Raw genomic sequence first — 18338 nt, 5'->3', positions numbered from 1 at the left:
TTGACATCTGTTGCTCCATGGAGAATTTAACAGAAAGGGTTTCATGCTTCTCTGTAATGGTGGCAAATTCCTTCAAAACTGTTTCAAAGTTTTACACCATCAAACTGTGTTGGAACCAAACAACTGGGCAACATTGTGTTGAATATATGTTGCTTTTTAAGAATACCCAAGGGTGTCAGACATTCTCAGATGTCAGCCTATAGAGTATAGGTATCAAGATCAAAATGTTTTTCTGACAACTTGAAGATGTTTCAGACAAAACTTGAAATCACAAGAAACATGTGCCTTCTGTCTAAAGCAGCTGCTGTGAGTTTATTGTAATGTCTATGAGCCCATGTTTTTTAATTTCCAGGCCCCCATTTGACTTAATTGGCTGCCGCTTGCATGAATAAAAGGTAAAGGTACCCCTGCCCGTACGGACCAGTCTTGACAGACTCTGGGGTTGTGCGCCCATCTCACTTAAGAGGCCAGGGGCCAGCGCTGTCCGGAGACACTTCCGGGTCACGTGGCCAGCGTGACAAAGCTGCTCCGGCCAGAGCCAGAGCCAGAGCCGCACACGGAAACGCCGTTTACCTTCCCGCTGGTAAGCGGTCCCTATTTATCTACTTGCACCCGGAGGTGCTTTCGAACTGCTAGGTTGGCAGGCGCTGGGACCGAGCAGCGGGAGCGCACCCCACCGCAGGGATTCGAACCGCCGACCTTTCGATCGGCAAGCCCTAGGCGCTGAGGCTTTAACCCACAGCGCCACCTGCGTCCCTTCGCTTGCATGAATAGGAAGGCACAAACATGATTTGTTAGTTAATTGGTAGATCTATAGCTCTCCTTCTGTCCTGGGACTCAAGGCAGTGGGAAAGAGGGTTCTCAGTGGGTCTCCCATTCTTGCACTGACCAGGCCGGAACCTGCTTAGCTTCAGCAAAGTGGTGCATCATGTTCTTATGTCCTGGATATTGCAGGGTAGGTATTCAGGGTTGCTCTTTTGGGCAGCAGACTTTCCCCAGCAGTCAAAGATGCTGGGGTCCAAGTGCCTTGGACAATAGGGCCTTGGGTGCAGAGCTCCAGTTTAGTCCTCAGTCAGAGATTGGGCTTCAACTGCTTTGCATCTTCCACCCAGTTTAAGCTTCTAGTTGAACAAGGCATCTTTGAAGAGCAGGGTCTACAATCTTCTGATTGTTTAGAACGAAGTCTAAACTTACCATTGCGTATTACTTGAGAGTTATGCCTATTTAGATTTCCAGACCCCTGTTTCACCCGTCTTTCTGGTGGTGAATGGATGCCTGCCCTGAATTCATGCAGAGGACAGAGCTCTCCTCATTCCTTCCGTTCCACCATTTAGACAGCTATAAATCCTAGATGGTTGTCTCTGCTTCCCGAAGAACATGTGTGCGGCATCTGAGTTGCATCAAGCAAGCCATAAAATCGGCTGCCAGTGTGTCTTGCACATATCGTCTTGTCTTTCCCAAACAATGGCCGTCTATTTAGAGCAGCTCATCCGAGGAATATTTTGCCCGCCGTCTCACGGGGGTTACTTGCTGCCATCTTGAGAGGAGCACAGTTCAGTTGAAAAACAAGAGGATTGGTGTCAACACTGGTTTCAGGAAGACTGGGTCAAATCTTGCAGTACTGATCTCTTTCATTTATGCTACTGTGTTGTGGGCATTGGGTTGGCACCAGAGAAATGCCAGCCTGGGCTGTGGCAAGGGTGGCTGAGAGAGCAGAGGAGGATTTCTAGAGAGCAAATGGATGCATCTTCTATATGCAGGTCCATGCTATTTTTAAGATTCTGCCCCCCTCCACCACAGCCCCCTTCACCACAGCGCATATCATTTGGCAGGAGCTGCATGGCTGCTGCACGGGTCAGGTGAGTCGGGCTGCAGAGTGAAGGGGGGGGTGCTGATCTTGGTGGATTCCCCAGCTGTTCTAGTGACACATAAATCAATGGCGATCTGCTTTCCTTAAGAGCACTTCACCCCAGTGAGTTAACCTGTCTTAAGGGAAGGAACAGGCAGATGAAAGAGCACAGAGTATAATTTGTGGCTTGCTCTTTGCACACTGGGACGCGGGTGGCACAGTGGGTTAAACCACAGAGCCTAGGACTTGCCGATCAGAAGGTCGGTGGTTCAAATCCCCGTGACGGGGTGAGCTCCCGTTGCTCAGTCCCTGCTCCAGCCAACCTAGCAGTTTGAAAGCATGTCAAAGTGCAAGTAGATAAATAGGTACCACTCCGGGGGGAAGGTAAACGGCGTTTCCGTGCGTTGCTCTGGTTCGCCAGAAGCGGCTTAGTCATGCTGGCCACATGACCCAGAAGCTGTACACTGGCTCCCTCGGCCAATAAAGCGAGATGAGTGCCGCAACCCCAGAGTCGGCCATGACTGGACCTAATGGTCAGGGGTCCCTTTACCTTTTTACCTTTGTACATTTAGTTCAGCAGAATGTTACATTATGTTTTGCAGAGGGTAGAGAGCAGCTCAGTGATCGTTCAGTTTCGTTCCTTCCACTGCCTACCATTTCGCATGATGCTGTTTACTTTAATATAAACAGCTGTAGTTTTGCACAGCCAATACCATTCCCCCCCCCCCCCAGGTACCCTAGCCAAACCTGCTGTGAATCTGAGTGGCCCGCCTCTCAGGCCTCTGTATTTAATTAAATTCACCGTTTCTGTTTCAGAATATAGCATGTTTTCAAATGTGCTGAAGAACTGCAGGAATTGGAATAAGGAGCACTCCGTGTTCAATCAGAGAACCGAAGAATTCTCTGCAGCTCAATATTTTCAGGTAGAGGTCCATTGCATCACAAACCTAGAAGAGGTAAATTCATTACTTTCCCTGTGTTTCTGCACTTCCTGCTCAGAGCTGGTTTCTGCAGCCATGACTTTGCCCTTCTTGTGTGAAGTGCAGCAGGCAAGGGGGGAAGGGCACAATTTTATATATTTGTTCCTGTTTTTCCTGTTTAGTTTTATGGCTGCTTGTCCCAGCAACAGAACATGATGCAGGATTTTGTGAGGACGGCCACATATCACAGAGCAATACTACAGAACCATATAGATTTTAAGGATAAGGTAAGCCCTGTTAAAAGTCTGTCCATCCCAATTCTCTCTCTCTCTCTCTCTCTCTCTCTCTCTCTCTCTCTCTCTGTAAAATATTTTTATTGAATTTTCCATTATAACAGACATTGCAACAAGCCAAAACTACAAAACTACCGAAGAAAAACCAAACAGAAAAGATTACAGAAGGAATACAGGAAGAAGACAGTGTTACATGTTAAATAAGCATCCTTAGAGAAGGCATAGAAGACAAAATGATTATTTTAAAAAAGGATCAGTCCATGTTTTCTGGATATGTGTGTCTTCCTCTTTGTGGCTTAATTCTGGAAGCGAATAATCAGTTATGTTGGCACCCCGATTCTAAATATTTGCACTGGCCCACCTGCCTACAGTCTTGTTCATACTATTGTTATAATTAGAGATGGGAGAGACATTCAGTATAGTTTGCTTCTAAATGTGAGCCTTCCTAATTTGTAGTTCCCGGCACAATACACAAACCAAAACTCAGACCTCTTTTATTTTTCATTTATGTATTACATTTATGGACCACCTTTATCTTCCAAGGAGCTCAAAGTGGTGTACGTGGTTCTTCTCCTCCCCATTTCACCCTCACAACAACCCTGTGAAGCAGATTAGGCTAAGAGATGGTGACTGCCTCCAAGGTCACCCAGTGACTTTTGTACCTAAGTGGGGATTCGAACCCTGCTCTCTCCCAGGCCCTAGTCCAACACTCTAACCATTACGCCATTTCCCCCAATGCTGCAGTGCAGTTTGCCAGGCAAATACCATATTTTTCGCTCTATAGGATGCACCGGACCATAGGAGGGGGAGAACAGGAAAAAAAATTTTTTCTTGTTCTCTCCCTCTAAAACAAGGTGCGTTCAAGGTGCATTCACCCAAAGCCTCCGGAGCGCAGCGGGAGTTCCCACTGCACTCTGGAGGTTTCAGGTGGCTACCTTGGAAGCCTGGAGAGCGAGAGGGGTCAGTGTGCACTGACCCGTCTCACTCTCCAGGCTTCAGTGAAGGCAACTCGAAGTCTCAGGAGTGTGGTGAGAGTTCCCTCTCCGGAGGCTTCAGTTCCTTTTGACCTGCTATTTGGGGCTGGCAGTGGGGGGAAGCTAGCCTCAAAGACCAGGTCGCCTTCCCGCTGCCCCCCGAGCTTGTGGGGCTGGCGGTGCTTTTCCCCACCGCCAGCCTCAAAGCGAAGCCTTTGGAGCGCAGCGCAAGTTCCCACTGCGCTCCAAAGGCTTCAGGCTTCAGGGACAGCCTTTGGAGACAGCCTTGCGGAGGCTTTGCGCAGCCATCGCCAAGCTAGAAGAGCGAGACAGAGCACTCCACAGCGCTCCGTCTCCCTGTTCTGGCTTCGAGGACAGCCTTTCTAGCCTCTGCAGGGCAGCCATCCCCAAGCTAGAACAGCGAGACGGAGCGCTCCGGAGTGCTCCACAGCGTGCCGTCTCCCTGTTCTGGCTTTGGGCTTAGCCGCGCAGCCTGCATTCGCTCTATAGGACGCACACACATTTCCCCTTAAATTTTGGAGGGGAAAAAGTGCGTCCTATAGAGCGAAAAATACGGTAATATGCACAGAAAAGCATATACTGCCGTAAAGTGTCAATTAGTGGAAAATAACATACATAAATGCATTATATTCTTGGAAATTGCCTTGCAAAAATGTATATAGGAGGCAAAATTGCTTACAAAGAAGAAATTCACTGTAAAATGCTTGCGAATTTTCACTCCTTTTAAAAATTGCAAGCTATGTGGAATTGTGGAGAAGTGAAGTTTAGATTGGAAAATGAGAAACATAGGAAAACTGAAATGGACAGATTTTGCCCATCCCTACATATAATTCAGACATATGTTTGAACCTGGTGAGATTCAGTGAGCGCAGGATCTGCTCTGACCGCCAGGAGCTCCTGAGGATCTCAGGCTCAGATCTCTTCCAGCCTGAAGCTGCTTCAGATATTTTTCACAAGAAACAGGCGTCTTCTTCTGCCTGCAAAGCGTGTCTTCTGCCCCTCGGCTACAGCCCCTTTCTTTCCCAAGGGCTGCCCTAGGAGACGTGCCCAGCACAGAAAGGGGCGGATCCTGGATCTCTGTGAGCCCCACAGCCTCCCGTCAGGGGCCAGAAAGTGGCTCTCCTCACCTCTTCCCCAAGTCAATAGATGAGAAGCATCATTGAAGTCAGAATCTTTAAACATACAGGAAAACGAAACCTCGCGGTTTCTTTGAAGGCTCCTTCTGCCCTTGCCCATCTCTGAGGAATTTTTGACAGTATCATGATCTCCTGTTTCCTATATTCTTATATTACTTGGCTAAGAAATCGGTTTGGTTTGGTTCTTGTTTTTTGATCTTCATTATTAACTCCCACCCATATTTGCATTTTTTATTTTTAAAAGCCTGACAGTATCACAGCTGCTCTGTGGGGTTAATGGTTTCAAGCACACAAACGGATTGAAACAGGCTGTTGCAGTTTTCCGTTGGTGATATAAAAGAGAGCTCATTCAATCCTGTAGTAGGAACTCAAAATAAGATCACCGTGTTTGCAAGTTTGAGTATCCCCTGAATCTCTGTACCTTGGTTCTCAAACTTCATCCGTTCCAGAAGTCCGTTCCAAAACCAAGGCGTTCCAAAACCAAGGCACACTTTTCCATAGAAAGTAATGCAAAACAAATTAATCCGTTCCATATTTTTAAAAACAACCCCTGAAACAGCCATTTAACATTTTACTATCTAACAAGACCATTTCCATAAAATGTAAGCAATAATCAGTGTACTGTACTATAAAATAAAGAAGGCAGTATTGTAGATGATAAAAATAAAAATTCATTTTTTTCTTTACCTGCAGTGATGACAGTCATTGTTTGGATGGGGGGCTTTTATCCATTTTTGCAGTCACACAATCAATCAATCAATCAATCAATCAATCAGTAGCTGAACTGGGTTCCACACAATCACAAAAACAAATTAATTGAAAAAGCCTCAAAAACAATAACAAAATAAACAGCAGAAACAAAAGTGCCAAACTTAATCTGTTCTGGCAGTTTGTTTGACTTCCGAAATATTTGAAAACGAAGGCGCGGCTTCTGATTGGTGCAGGCGCCCCGGAAACAATAGCTGACAGCTGCGTCAGACATCCAGCTTCCAAAAAGCGTTCAAAAACCGGAACACTTGCAGGTTTTCAGCGTTTAGGAACCGAGGTACCACTGTAACAAAATTGGAGTGATTATAGTTGGAGCTGCGGAAATGCAACAGGATTATTTTCATTAGACTAGACTCCTTTTTATCAAAAGTACACTTTAAGACTGGCATGTGGTACATGGTTTCCACGGTAACATTAATTTTCTGGCGCATGAGGAGAAATTAGTCCTTTATTGCTTTGGTCTTGAACCAACCTAATGACTCGCTTTTTAAGGCCATTAACTCAGCCCTGCTGTCAACTTTTATGAGGAACCAAACTAAAACATTCTGCATGTCAGAAACACATCCCAACACCCCCCCCCAACAGAGCCAGTTGTATCCCCCCCCCATGGTAAGGCTATGTATTTTCCTGGAACAAGAGTCTTGGTGATTTACCACTTTACAAATTTTATTGCTCTTTCGTAGGGAGGTGCAAGCAATTAAGTGGGATTCTGAGATGCTGGCAGAAATTTTGCAGCAGTCACTTGAAGCTTATAATGTGGGTTTATTACATAAGTTGGGACGTGGGTGGCGCTGTGGGTTAAACCACAGAGCCTAGGACTTGCCAATCAGAAGGTCAGCGGTTCGAATCCCCGCGACTGGGTGAGCTCCAGTTGCTCAGTCCCTTCTCCTGCCAATCTAGCAGTTCAAAAGCATGTCAAAGTGCAAGTAGATAAATAGGTACCGCTCTGGCGGGAAGGTAAAAGGCGTTTCTGTGTGCTGCTCTGGTTCGCCAGAAGCGGCTTAGTCATGCTGGCCACATGACCCGGAAGCTGTATGCCTGCTCCCTTGGCCAATAAAGCGAGATGAGCGCCACAACCCCAGAGTCGGTCACGACTGGACCTAATGGTCAGGGGTCCCTTTACCTTTATTACCTAAGTTAGATCCATTTAATGACTGAAGGGTGACCAGTTTTGCTTTAGCGGTTTTCAGAATTAAGCAATTTTCTGTTTAAATTTAATTTACCATGTTTGTATCAGAACAAGCGTGTATATATAGATATAGATATAGATATAGATATAGATATAGATATAGATATAGATATAGATATAGATATAGATGGAAAGGTGTACTTTGATACTGTTGGGTTTTGTTGTAAAACTCGATTGTGCACATCACAACCAGAAGCACACTTCCTCTTCAAAGAAAATGGATGCTTGGCTTAAAGAAATACTATATAGTATTGTAAAAATATATACTATTATAGCTTTTTCGTGTATGCCAGAAGGTTTTTCCCCAGGCTGTGGCCCATATAGCAAGGAAGGAATCCCTTGGAATCCCTTCTAGAGTGGAAAATCTTCATTATGGAAAGCATTTATCTCTTGTGCCCTCCAGCATACTCCTTTAAATCTTTCTTCAGGTGAACAGATCTGGCCACCTAAGCCAGTTTATCTGCTTTTCTCTGATTCTGCATCATTCAAGAATCTAATAGGCTCAGCTGAGTGTGTTTTCTGTTTAGTGAATGCAATAAATTTAAATCTTGGATCACAAGCAGAGATTATTTCTCCCCTTCTTTTGTTTCAAGGTGATCCTAGATGTTGGCTGTGGGTCAGGAATCCTTTCGTTTTTTGCTGTGCAGGCTGGAGCGAGAAAAGTCTATGCAGTGGAAGCCAGCTCTGTGGCCAAATATGCTGAGGTGAGCACATTGGATTGGGTCCCGCGGCTGAATGAGTTTGGCATGCTTTGCTGTGCGCAAGAGAAAGAGATCTGCATCGGTGTGCTGCAAATTGAGGGGGGCCAGCAGTTTGAGTTGCTGTTGCCCATGAAGTGCTGCTTCTGTGCAATCCTTATTATTCCTCTTTGTTTTGGGGTGGAGCCTAGACTTGCTTTCGCTGCAGGACCTCTGTTACCAGGGGAGGGCAGTTCTCTCCCTCCCTCAAGGTCTTTAAGCAGAGGTTAGGCAGCCATTTTTCATCTCCGCCAAGCTAAGCAGTTGGCTCCTTACCTCTCTCGCCCTGACCTAGCCACTGTGATCCACGTGACGGTCACCTCCAGACTGGATTGTTGTATCTAGCTCTACATGGGGCTGCCCTTGAGACTGACCCAGAAACTCCAGCGGGTGCAGAATGCCGCGACGAGACTCCTTACGGGGTCCTCGCTGTGGAATCACATTCACCCGGTGCTATACCAGCTGCACTGGCTCCCGGTGGAGTACAGGATCAGGTTTAAGGTGCTGGTTTTAACCTTTAAAGCCCTATATGGCCTAGGACCCTCGTACCTACAGGACTGCCTCTCCTGGTATGTCCCACAGAGGAACTTACGATCTTCAAACAAAAACATCTTGAAGGTCCCAGGCCACAGAGAGGTTAGGCTGGCTTCAACCAGAGCTAGGGCTTTTTTGGCTGTGGCTCCGATCTGGTGGAATGCTCTGCCACAAGAGATTAGGGCCCTGCGGGACTTGACATCTTTCCTCAGGGCCTGCAAGACAGAGCTGTTCCATCAAGGCGTTGGCCAGGGCACAGCCTGACTCCCTCCTTTGGCAATCTTCACATAACTCTAGCCCAATGGTTGCCATCAATTTGATTTGAATTAATTTGAATTAATTAATTAATGAAATGATTTTAGAATGTTGTATTATTTTATTGTTGTTAGCCGCCCTGAGCCCTGCTTCGGCTGGGGAGGGCAGGATATAAATAAAAATTTATTAGTATTATTATCAGTGGCAGATCCTCCAGCTCTGGATTTCCTTCCTGGATCAAGGAGTTGGGATGGATGGTCTCGAAAGCCCCCTCCCTCTGGTTCTTTAGTGTAGGACTAAAGAACTTTTCTAGTGGGACGTGGGTGGTGCTGTGGTCTAAACCACTGAACCTCTTGGGCTCGCCGATCGGAAGGTTGGCGGTCCAAATCCGCATGACGGGGTGAGCTCCCGTTGCTCTGTCCCAGCTCCTGCCAACTTAGCAGTTTGAAAGCACGCCAGTGCAAGTAGATAAATAGGTACCTCTGCGGTGGGAAGGTAAATGGCATATCCGTGTGCTCTGGTTTTCGTCACGGTGTTCTGTTGCACCACAAGCGGTTTAGTCCTGCTGGCCACATGACCCAGAAAAGGTGTCTGCAGACAAACGCCGGCTCCCTCGGCCCGAAAGGCAAGATGGACACCGCAACCCCATAGTCGCCTTTGACTGGACTTAACCATCCAGGGGTCCTTTACCTTTTAACTTTACCTTTTCTTTAATCCAGGAGTCCCAGTTCTGTTTTCAGAGAGGTGCAGGGAAGGGGAACAGACAGAAGCAGCAGAGAAGAGACAAGAGGAGTTCAGAGATATTTTTTTAAAAATAATTTTGTCAATTGTGTGTCTTGGCTTCTCAGTTTGTATTGTGTTATTTTATGCACTGTGACTCGCTGTTACTTTTATTGATTATAGTTTAGAAATTATTTATTGCAATTAAGAGTGAATTTCTGTTTAATTGTCATTTGCTGATATTTAATTTTATTGTGTGCTATTATATTCTAATGGATTGTTGAATATTACTTTTATTTGATATAAGTTGTTTATTTAAAGCTACGTTTTTATAGTGGCATTTCTGTATTGGATCAGATTTTTATAAGGTGTGTGATCTTTGCTGCTGCTTTGGCTTGTAAACTGCCTTGTGTGCAGTAATATAGAAAGGCCGTATACAGATTAAAAGTGAAATGAAAGGTAGACAGTCAGCCCATCAATCTGTAAAACAACCCATACAACAGATGCAAATCTGGAAGGGTCATGTGTTTCCCATAACAAATGTAACTGAAATTTTACAAAGAGCTGCTTTGACAAGTCTGTTCAGTGGAAAAGTCCACTGAAGATGCAAAAATTTCACTGAATTAGTCCTAGTCAACAAGAGTTGCATATGGCTCAATAATGTAAAAAACTAAATTTATTTAGAACCTCCCATTACATGACTATGATATTTTTGCTGTACCTGAATCCCAGTGAAAGCATTACTGTCTGAAGCACCGATATTGGAGGCCACAACCAGGCAGCTGCCTCTCCTGGTCCTTGTTGGACTTAATAACATCAACCAGGAATGAGTGACATGTCCCCCAGTTGGGTGCTCCTGGGTCGTCCCCAACAACTTTCTTCAGGAAACGAATGATGTCCTTATTGCCAGTTTTGTAGACCAGCCCAGTAGGGACAAAGCAGTAGACTGAAAAGTTACCCAAATCTGGAGTTTAGGAATGGGAAGAACTGAAATCTGCACATAGTGGTTACTACCTTTCACTTTTTAAAAAAGCTATTCAGTGGTACCTCAGGTTACATACGCTTCAGGTTACAGACTCCGCTAACACAGAAATAGTGCTTCAGGATGAGAACAGAAATCAGGCTCCGGCAGCGCAGCAGCAGCAGGAGGCCCCATTAGCCAAAGTGGTCCTTCAGGTTAAGAACAGTTTCAGGTTAAGTACGGACCTCGGGAACGAATTAGGTACGTACCACTGTATATAGATGCCATTCAATTAAATGGCTCTGCCGTTTATCCAAAACTCTGGATATCTTAATATATTGGCTGTTCCTGAAGTTATATGGACTGTAATAGAATGCAAAATAATTTGGATTAGATTTAAAATTATGTGCTATGTTGTCATGTCACAGACATCATAAGGTTGAACATAGAAAATTATAAATGACCAGCTGGTGTTTTCAGTTCAGTGTGCCAAGTTTCCCCCCGCACGACTCCCTAATTTAGACTTACAGTTGAAATGCTGCGATCCTAAGCTCAGTTGGAAATGTGCTCTACTGAAACAAATGGGGTGTTTTCAGACAAACGTGTTTAGGACTGAGATTTCAGCTACTTGTATAAAGATTAAGGAAGAATTTTGTGTCGAGCTGAAGGGAGTTTATGGCAAGCACTTGAACAAACAGGACATGGGAGCAGCTATGCATGAGGAACAGTTGTCTATGGGGAAGAGGTCAACTTGCGCTGGGGATCATTAGAAATAAAAAATTGGCCCTTGAGGAATACAGAGGCTGCTAGGAATACAGAGGAATATCTGAGGCTGGTGGAAGGGGGTGAGATCTATATAGGAGCCTTTATTTTCCAAAGAGGCCCAAAGACAAGAAGTGATCGTTCTTATAGATGCTAATGTCATTGTGGGTGAGGGTTGAGGATGATGGTTTCTATTGAACAAAAGGTGAAATTTGGAAATGGAAAAGGGAATTAAGTTGCTAGTTTTGTTCTGTTAAGCCGCTTTTTCAGAGTAGTCTTCTTGATTTAATATATTTCATCTCCCTTCCTTCACCACATTGACCTGGTTTACGTGATCGAATCCTGTCTTAATAAGACAATGCCTGTGTACGCGAACTAAGTCCCCACCCACAGCTCCTTTGCTCTTTCCTTCCATGTGTGTGAGGAAACACACCAGAAAGCCACAGTTAAACCACGGCTTCCTGTTGTGTGCGAATGAGGAGCTATGGCTTATGGCTTCTACACAACCCAGGATTCCTAAGCCAATTTGAAAGCCAGGTTCATATCCTGGCATAGCTGGAAACTATTAACCATAGTTTTCTGGTTCACACATCATGGGAAACTCTGGTACTTCCTAGTCACCCCCATCTGCCCCCAGATTATAGGAGCTCCCAGAAGAGAGTCTCTGAAGATGACTTTAGGACACGGACATAATTGTTCAAGAGATGGCGCTCCTACAGGTAGCCAAGGACCACTCCGTCAGAGATTGTGCAGTGTAATGTGCTGCATCCAATCAATGCCCTTTAATAATAATAATAATAATAATAATAATAATAATAATAATAATAATAATATATTATTTATACCCTGCCCTCCCCAGCCAAGGCCGGGCTCAGGGCGGCTAACAAGCAATAATAAAAACAAGTTGAATGAATACAACTTAAAAACAAAATTAAAATACAACATTAAAATATTGAAACATTAAAATATTAGTTGCTCTGCATTTTATTTCCATTGGATAACAGTTCAAATGATGGAGGATCATTGCTGAGGACAATCACAATTACTAGAAGCTCACAAGATCAGGTAGTAGAAGCCATTCTCGGCAGGGGCCAACTCCTTCAACACCAGTTGGAAAAGATCGAGATTTGTTTGTAAGTCCACTAAAATTGCCAGTTCTGTACACCAGAAGCGGTCCACATTGGGCTACATCCCAAGAGAAAGAGGAGGGGAGGAGGGTCACGTAACGCCGTAGTCCTTGGGTGGCCCATCTGGCAGTCATAGGATTAGCGGTTCCAAGTGCATCGTCATGCCAGATAAAATAACCAATTTCTAGCTGCTTTATGAAGCACTACAAAAAGCAATATTTTCCCAGCCTCTGCATTTCAAAATCTGATGAGATTTTCTAGTTTGTTTCCCTCATCCCAAGCAAATTCTTAAAAAGTCTGTGGCCTTGTTTCAGCAAGTGATTCGGCTGCAATCATAATCCTTAAAATCTTGAGCATTTTAAACTGAAATGCGTTGAATTTTGCCTGCTTAAGGTCAGGCATGTGATCAAACTGCTTCAGTGCTATTTTATTAGAGTACAGTGCTTCTCTAGCTTGTTTTGCCTGTCAGTAAAATAGATACTGCTCTGGAAATTATGGTTAAGGGCAGGTAAGAAATAATAAGAATAAAAATAATAATAGGTAGTGGTTGGTTTGTTTTTTATATTAATTAGTCACTTATTATCCCAGTCTTCTAGCCAATGTACAACGTAAAATATACAATAAAAATGGAAACACAAATAAAACAGCAAATGATCAAAACAGATAAACTACAACATCAAGATTCTATTTGTTTTTAGCAGGTGTGGAAGGAAACACGACATAGGTGGCTTAAGGCATTATTCTTGTGGGCTTCTACAGTTGTTCTGAATTTGCCTACTTGATACCCCCTTGTATTAGGAGATTTGAGTGTTAGAAATTCAGATATATAAGCTAGGTGCCAAACGGCTCCATCAACCAGGGTTAAAGGTAAAGGGACCCCTGACCATTAGGTCCAGTCATGGCCGACTCTGGGCTTGCGCGCTTATCTCGCTTTATTGGCCGAGGGAGCCAGCGTACAGCTTCCGGGTCATGTGGCCAGCATGACTAAGCCGCTTCTGGCTAACCAGAGCAGCACATGGAAACGCCATTTACCTTTCCGCTGGAGCGGTACCTATTTATCTACTTGCACTTTGACGTGCTTTCAAATTGCTAGGTTGGCAGGAGCAGGAACCGAGCAACGGGAGCTCACCCCGTCGCGGGGATTCGAACCACTGACCTTCTGATCGGCAAGTCCTAGGCTCTGTGGTTTAATCCACAGAGCCACCTGCATCCCTCAACCAGGGTTACGGGTGCCTAAACGGAATGCCTGGTTGCCATTTTTGGACAAGATGGCTCTAAAGTCTTATTTTTCAATATGACCTTTTGGTTCCTGCAATCTGTTTTGATTGTGTAGATAAAATATAATGGATAGAATTCTACAGGTTGTGTTGCTAGTGTGTGAAAACAGTCCAGATCCAAGGATCCCCAGGCAGGCACCTCCAGGGGGGCGGGGCGGGAGACGTCAGGCACCATCCTGACCCCTGGACAGTACCGGATTTACAACAGTCGAACCTCTACTTACCACCACCTCTTCTTACAGTCATTCCAAGTCATGACCACGGCAAACCCAGAAGTAACTGGCGGGTTTGACGCCCTTCGCATATGCGCAGGAGTGGTGACCGCCACCCGCATCTGCTCACAATAGTGTCTCTCCCAGGGACCTCTTTCGACCTGCGGATGGACCTCTGGAACGGATTATGGCTGCAAATAGAGGTTCCACTGTAGAAACTAAACAAGCTAAAGCTTAGTGAAGCCAGCGTGGTGTAGCGGTTAAGAGCGGTAGATTTGTAATCTGGTGAACCGGGTTTGCTTCCCCACATGCAGCTGCTGGGTGACCTTGGGCTAGTCACACTTCTTTGAAGTCTCTCAGCCCCACTCACCTCACAGAGTGTTTGTTGTGGGGAGGAAGGGAAAGGAGAAGGTTAGTCGCTTTGTGACTCCTTCGGGTAGTGATAAAGCAGGATATCAAATCGAAACTCTTCTTCTTCTTAGGGCCCCACTCTCTTGACCCCCCCCAAAAAAAAAAATTAAAGGGGAAAAAGATAAAAGATAAAAAACAAGTAAAATAAAACCTACAGACAGCAACAGTGTTTTGTTGTCATGGGCCCCGCCTGCTAGCCTGCTCCCTCAAATATCCCTGGTTGTCTCCTTTCTATATACAGGGTGAAGGGTGTGGGTGGTGCTGTGGGTTAAACCACAGAGCCTAGGACTTGCTGATCAGAAGGTCGGTAGGTCAAATCCCCGCGATGGGGTGAGCTTCCATTGCTCGGTCCCTGCTCCTGCCAACTTAGCAGTTCGAAAGCACATCAAAGTGCAAGTAGATAAATAGGTACCTCTGGCGGGAAGGTAAACGGCGTTTCCGTGCTCTGCTCTGGTTTGCCAGAAGCGGCTTAGTCATGCTGGCCACATGACCCGGAAGCTGTACGCCGGCTCCCTCGGCCAATAAAGTGAGATGAGCACCGCAACCCCAGAGTCGGCCACGACTGGACCTAATATATACAGGGTGCTTACATTCTGTATGGACTGGTTGCATGGCAACGTGTGCAAGTGGCTTGAGATACCATAAATGACCATATAGCATATATTCAACACAAAAAAAGCAACATTTTGTTGTTGACAAAGGACGGCTGGACATAAAAAGGGCCGCATTACCTTCAGGAGCTGAGGGCCTCATCAAACCTCAATACGGCCCTGCACCTGGGTGTCTTCACTTGGTCTCCAGGGGCTCATAGGTACAAAATGCGCCTGGTGCCTGGCTAATTTCAAACCCTGGGAGCTCTGGGGAGAGGTGTCATCAGTACACAGATGATACTAGCGCTGCTTCTCTGTTAACATTCCATTGATCACGGCGTTCTGCAGGTGAGAGGCATCTGCAGGTGCCATCATGTCTAGATGTGCTTTTTTCAGGGTCTTCAGTACTGTGGCACCTGCCTTTTGAAATTCCTCCTCTTGAATATTTGACAGGGGCCGCCTGTTGTCTTTTGGAGGCCTCCGGAAGACCTTCCTCCTTCAACCAGCCTTTTAGGTTGAGATCCTTCCTGATCCACATCTGCATTGTAATTGTTTTTATCGCCTTATCACTTGTTTGCCATCCTGAGCTCCTTTGGGTGGGATAATAATAATAATAATAATTTATTATTTATACCCCGCCCATCTGGCTGGGTTTCCCCAGCCACTCTGGGCTGTAAATCAAATGAAGAACTATTTAATAAATACATATTATTTATAGATGAAAGAAGCTAATGCAGTTTGGTTGTGTGTGTTTTTTATGCCTCCCCGTTACAGATTCTAGTACAAAGTAACAATCTCTCTGATAAGATCAGCGTTTTGACGGGGAAAATTGAGGAAATCTCCTTGCCTGAGAATGTCGACGTCATTGTTTCTGAGCCAATGGGTTATATGCTGTTCAACGAGAGAATGCTGGAAAGTTACCTCCACTCCAAGAAGTGGCTCAAGTCAAATGGTGAGTCTGTGTTCCACAGGAATGAACTGGAGGAAATAAGAATTTATCAACTTGGATCAGAGTAGTGGTGATTTCGTAGGGTCTTTGGGATACAACCCCCCGCCTCCCACCACTGTCAGAGCTCATGTTAGCGTCTTTCTGGCGTATTTAATATTCCTGATTGCTTCTCGATTCATGCCTTATATCCTCCACAATAAGCTCAACGCAATAATCCGCAGATGAGACCATGTATCACCAAGGAGTTCTGTTTCCACTTTTGTCTCCAAATACAGTCTTGGACTCGCTGCTAGAGAGAATCCCTGACACAAGTCCGCTAAGAGACAGCTGAATTAATATTAGAAGCAAGGCTCTCTGAAACTTTCAAGATGATTTCATTCTAAAACAACTTTTGTCCTGGGAAGCATCTGGACTAGGGAAATGACAGGATGGGAAAAATTTACAGCCCATTTAAATTAAACGGGGGGGGGGGGGGGGCTTCTCTACAGAGCACCTGTTTAGAATGCTTTGTAGAGAATGTCTGGACAATTATGTCTGGATTTTGCAAAACAAAACTAGCATAAACTAAGAGGGAGTTGGGTGCAGCGTGGAAAAGAAAGTCTGGCAAGATGTTTGACTTTAAGCCAAGTCTTCCTCGGGATGCAGCAAATATCTCTCTTAGCCTAAAGGTTCAGATTCTTTGTCCTCCTCCGGTGGTACACTTTGCTGCTTTAAAAGTTAGTGTTTCTTATTGTAATAGATGTCTTAATCTCTGTGCTTCTGATTCAAATCCTGCTTTAATGGCAATGCCGTTTGTACTAATGTTAAGTCTTTTTTGTTCATGATATAAATGCAATGGAGCTGCACTCCCCTTGGTTAATGATTTCTGTTTATAAAGCATTTTAAATCTATGCACTGTGAGATTGCTATCATGAAACAATTTACTCTAAATGAATACTGAATTCAGTGACTACTTGGGAGTAAAGAGTTTTAGGATTTCAGTCTGTAATCTCTACATTCTTTACAATGGCATTGCCTTTTGACAATGCAACTCCCCATCTCAAACTGTGTTTGCAGAAATGGAACAATTTTCCTCCTAGCTAACACTGTATTATTCGTTAAGTAGAAGTATAATTTCCTATACATTTCCTGCATCTCCTTCATAGGGTAGTTCATTTCTGCATTGCCAGGTGCACTGGTTTTAACCAATTCACTTATAAAAATGTATTATCCGGACTTATTTCCATAGTTGTTGGGTAGGTTAAGACCTTATTTAATGGAGGTATGGATGACTGATTCCTTGTCCTTCTCTGTTTGCAGTACAAGTCTGTAATGTGCTCATGCTTGTGTGTTTTGCATTAGATAGTCTGTGAAATGGGCATAAGGTTTGTAAAATGTTTTGCAGTCTTTTGATATCATTGATAAACACACAACATCATTACCAGTTCCTTTATATTGTCAGCCTTGAAGTATGTTTAGTGAACATCTGAAACTGTTGATGGTTTGTTTAGTGGCAATGTATTAACAATTATACGTTGAGTCTGTAGATAGTTGTTCAGAAATATTATCCTTTTCCTCCAGCTGTAGAAGATGAATGAGGATATAATATTGCCTTTGTTTTTAAGGAAGAAATTATTTAAATACCTAATCACAAATGAGTTAAAAACTGCAAGGTTTTATCACTCATGGCAGCATATTTGACTTGCCGTCTTAAGTTCTTTATTGTTGCTAATGGGCTTACTGAAATGTGATCAAGAATTAGAGCATAAATTATTATCCACTCCAGAATTATAAAGAGATAAACTGTTTGAGATGGAGAGTGGATGATGTTTACTGGATGTTTCCAACAAATGTTTAAGTAGGGCTACACAGAAGATTTGAACTTTGCTACTGTATATTATCTTTTGTTCACTAGGAATGATGTTTCCAACATTTAGTGACATTCATTTGGCTCCTTTTTCCGATGAACAGCTCTACATGGAACACTACTCCAGAGCCAATTTTTGGTAATGATTATTTCACTTTTTTCAAAAAAAAAAAAAAAAAAGGAAAGGAAAAGAAAATGTCTTTTGCTCTGCAGCATAACAGAGGTCTCAAAATGAAACTGCTTCTTTGGAATCACAATGCAGTGGTGAATTGTATCTGTCAAAAGAAACTTCCTAATTTCCTAACCCATTTCTGTTTTGTTGATCTGCAACCATGGCGCTTACAGCTGATTCGTGTGGCCATGTTGTTTGTGCATTGATAACTGTTCTCATGTGGTGGCTTGGCACTTCGAAGCATTCGTCGTGTGGTGGCTCTTCACTTGATGGCTTTTTCATTACGAGGCAGAGGCAGGACCTGTCTAGGAAAGAGAAGGGCTTCATTTGATGAGATTGTCTCCGCAAATATAGCCTACAACAGGAGACACGGAACCATGCAGTCCTGCTCCAAGCAGAGAGATAGATGTGATGAGAGAACTCTTTGCCCTGCATTCAAGGGGTGGCAAGAGGGGCATGGCATCAGGATGATGCAGCCGTCGAAGGGCAAGGATGCTCCCATCAAGCAAAAACGAATCTCAGAATTGGCCAAGGCAGCGTTGGGATTAGAGTTGCCATCTTGTGGTGTCCAGAATGCCTTAGGCTTCATGTTACTTGTATGTCAGTCACATGCAGCAACGCTGATTCCTGAGATT

General features: G+C 44.4%; 1 protein-coding gene across 4 annotated transcripts in view; it reads left to right on the top strand.

The window, feature by feature from the left end:
* The window catches only part of LOC307206363 (histone-arginine methyltransferase CARM1-like), a gene marked incomplete at its 3' end in the record, with an annotated part of 63499 nt that overhangs the window by 23886 nt on the left and 21275 nt on the right, over window positions 1-18338 (top strand). For 2 of the 4 annotated variants that reach the window (XM_079959579.1, XM_079959580.1), the window contains exons 3-7: window positions 2666-2772; window positions 2952-3056; window positions 7744-7854; window positions 15511-15688; window positions 17580-17670. In XM_079959579.1, the coding sequence (XP_079815705.1) occupies window positions 2666-2772; window positions 2952-3056; window positions 7744-7854; window positions 15511-15688; window positions 17580-17670 (592 nt within the window). Of the gene's footprint in view, window positions 1-2665; window positions 2806-2951; window positions 3057-7743; window positions 7855-15510; window positions 15689-17579; window positions 17671-18338 lie in introns of all 4 variants that reach the window. The other 2 variants (XM_079959577.1, XM_079959578.1) reach the window with 1 other exon arrangement.

This window comes from Podarcis cretensis (genome assembly GCF_951804945.1).
Source record: "Podarcis cretensis genome assembly, chromosome: 17".
In the NCBI taxonomy this organism is placed as follows: Eukaryota; Metazoa; Chordata; class Lepidosauria; order Squamata; family Lacertidae; genus Podarcis; species Podarcis cretensis.
Note: the sequence above shows the minus strand (reverse complement) of the source record. Positions and strands in the feature narration are given on the sequence as shown.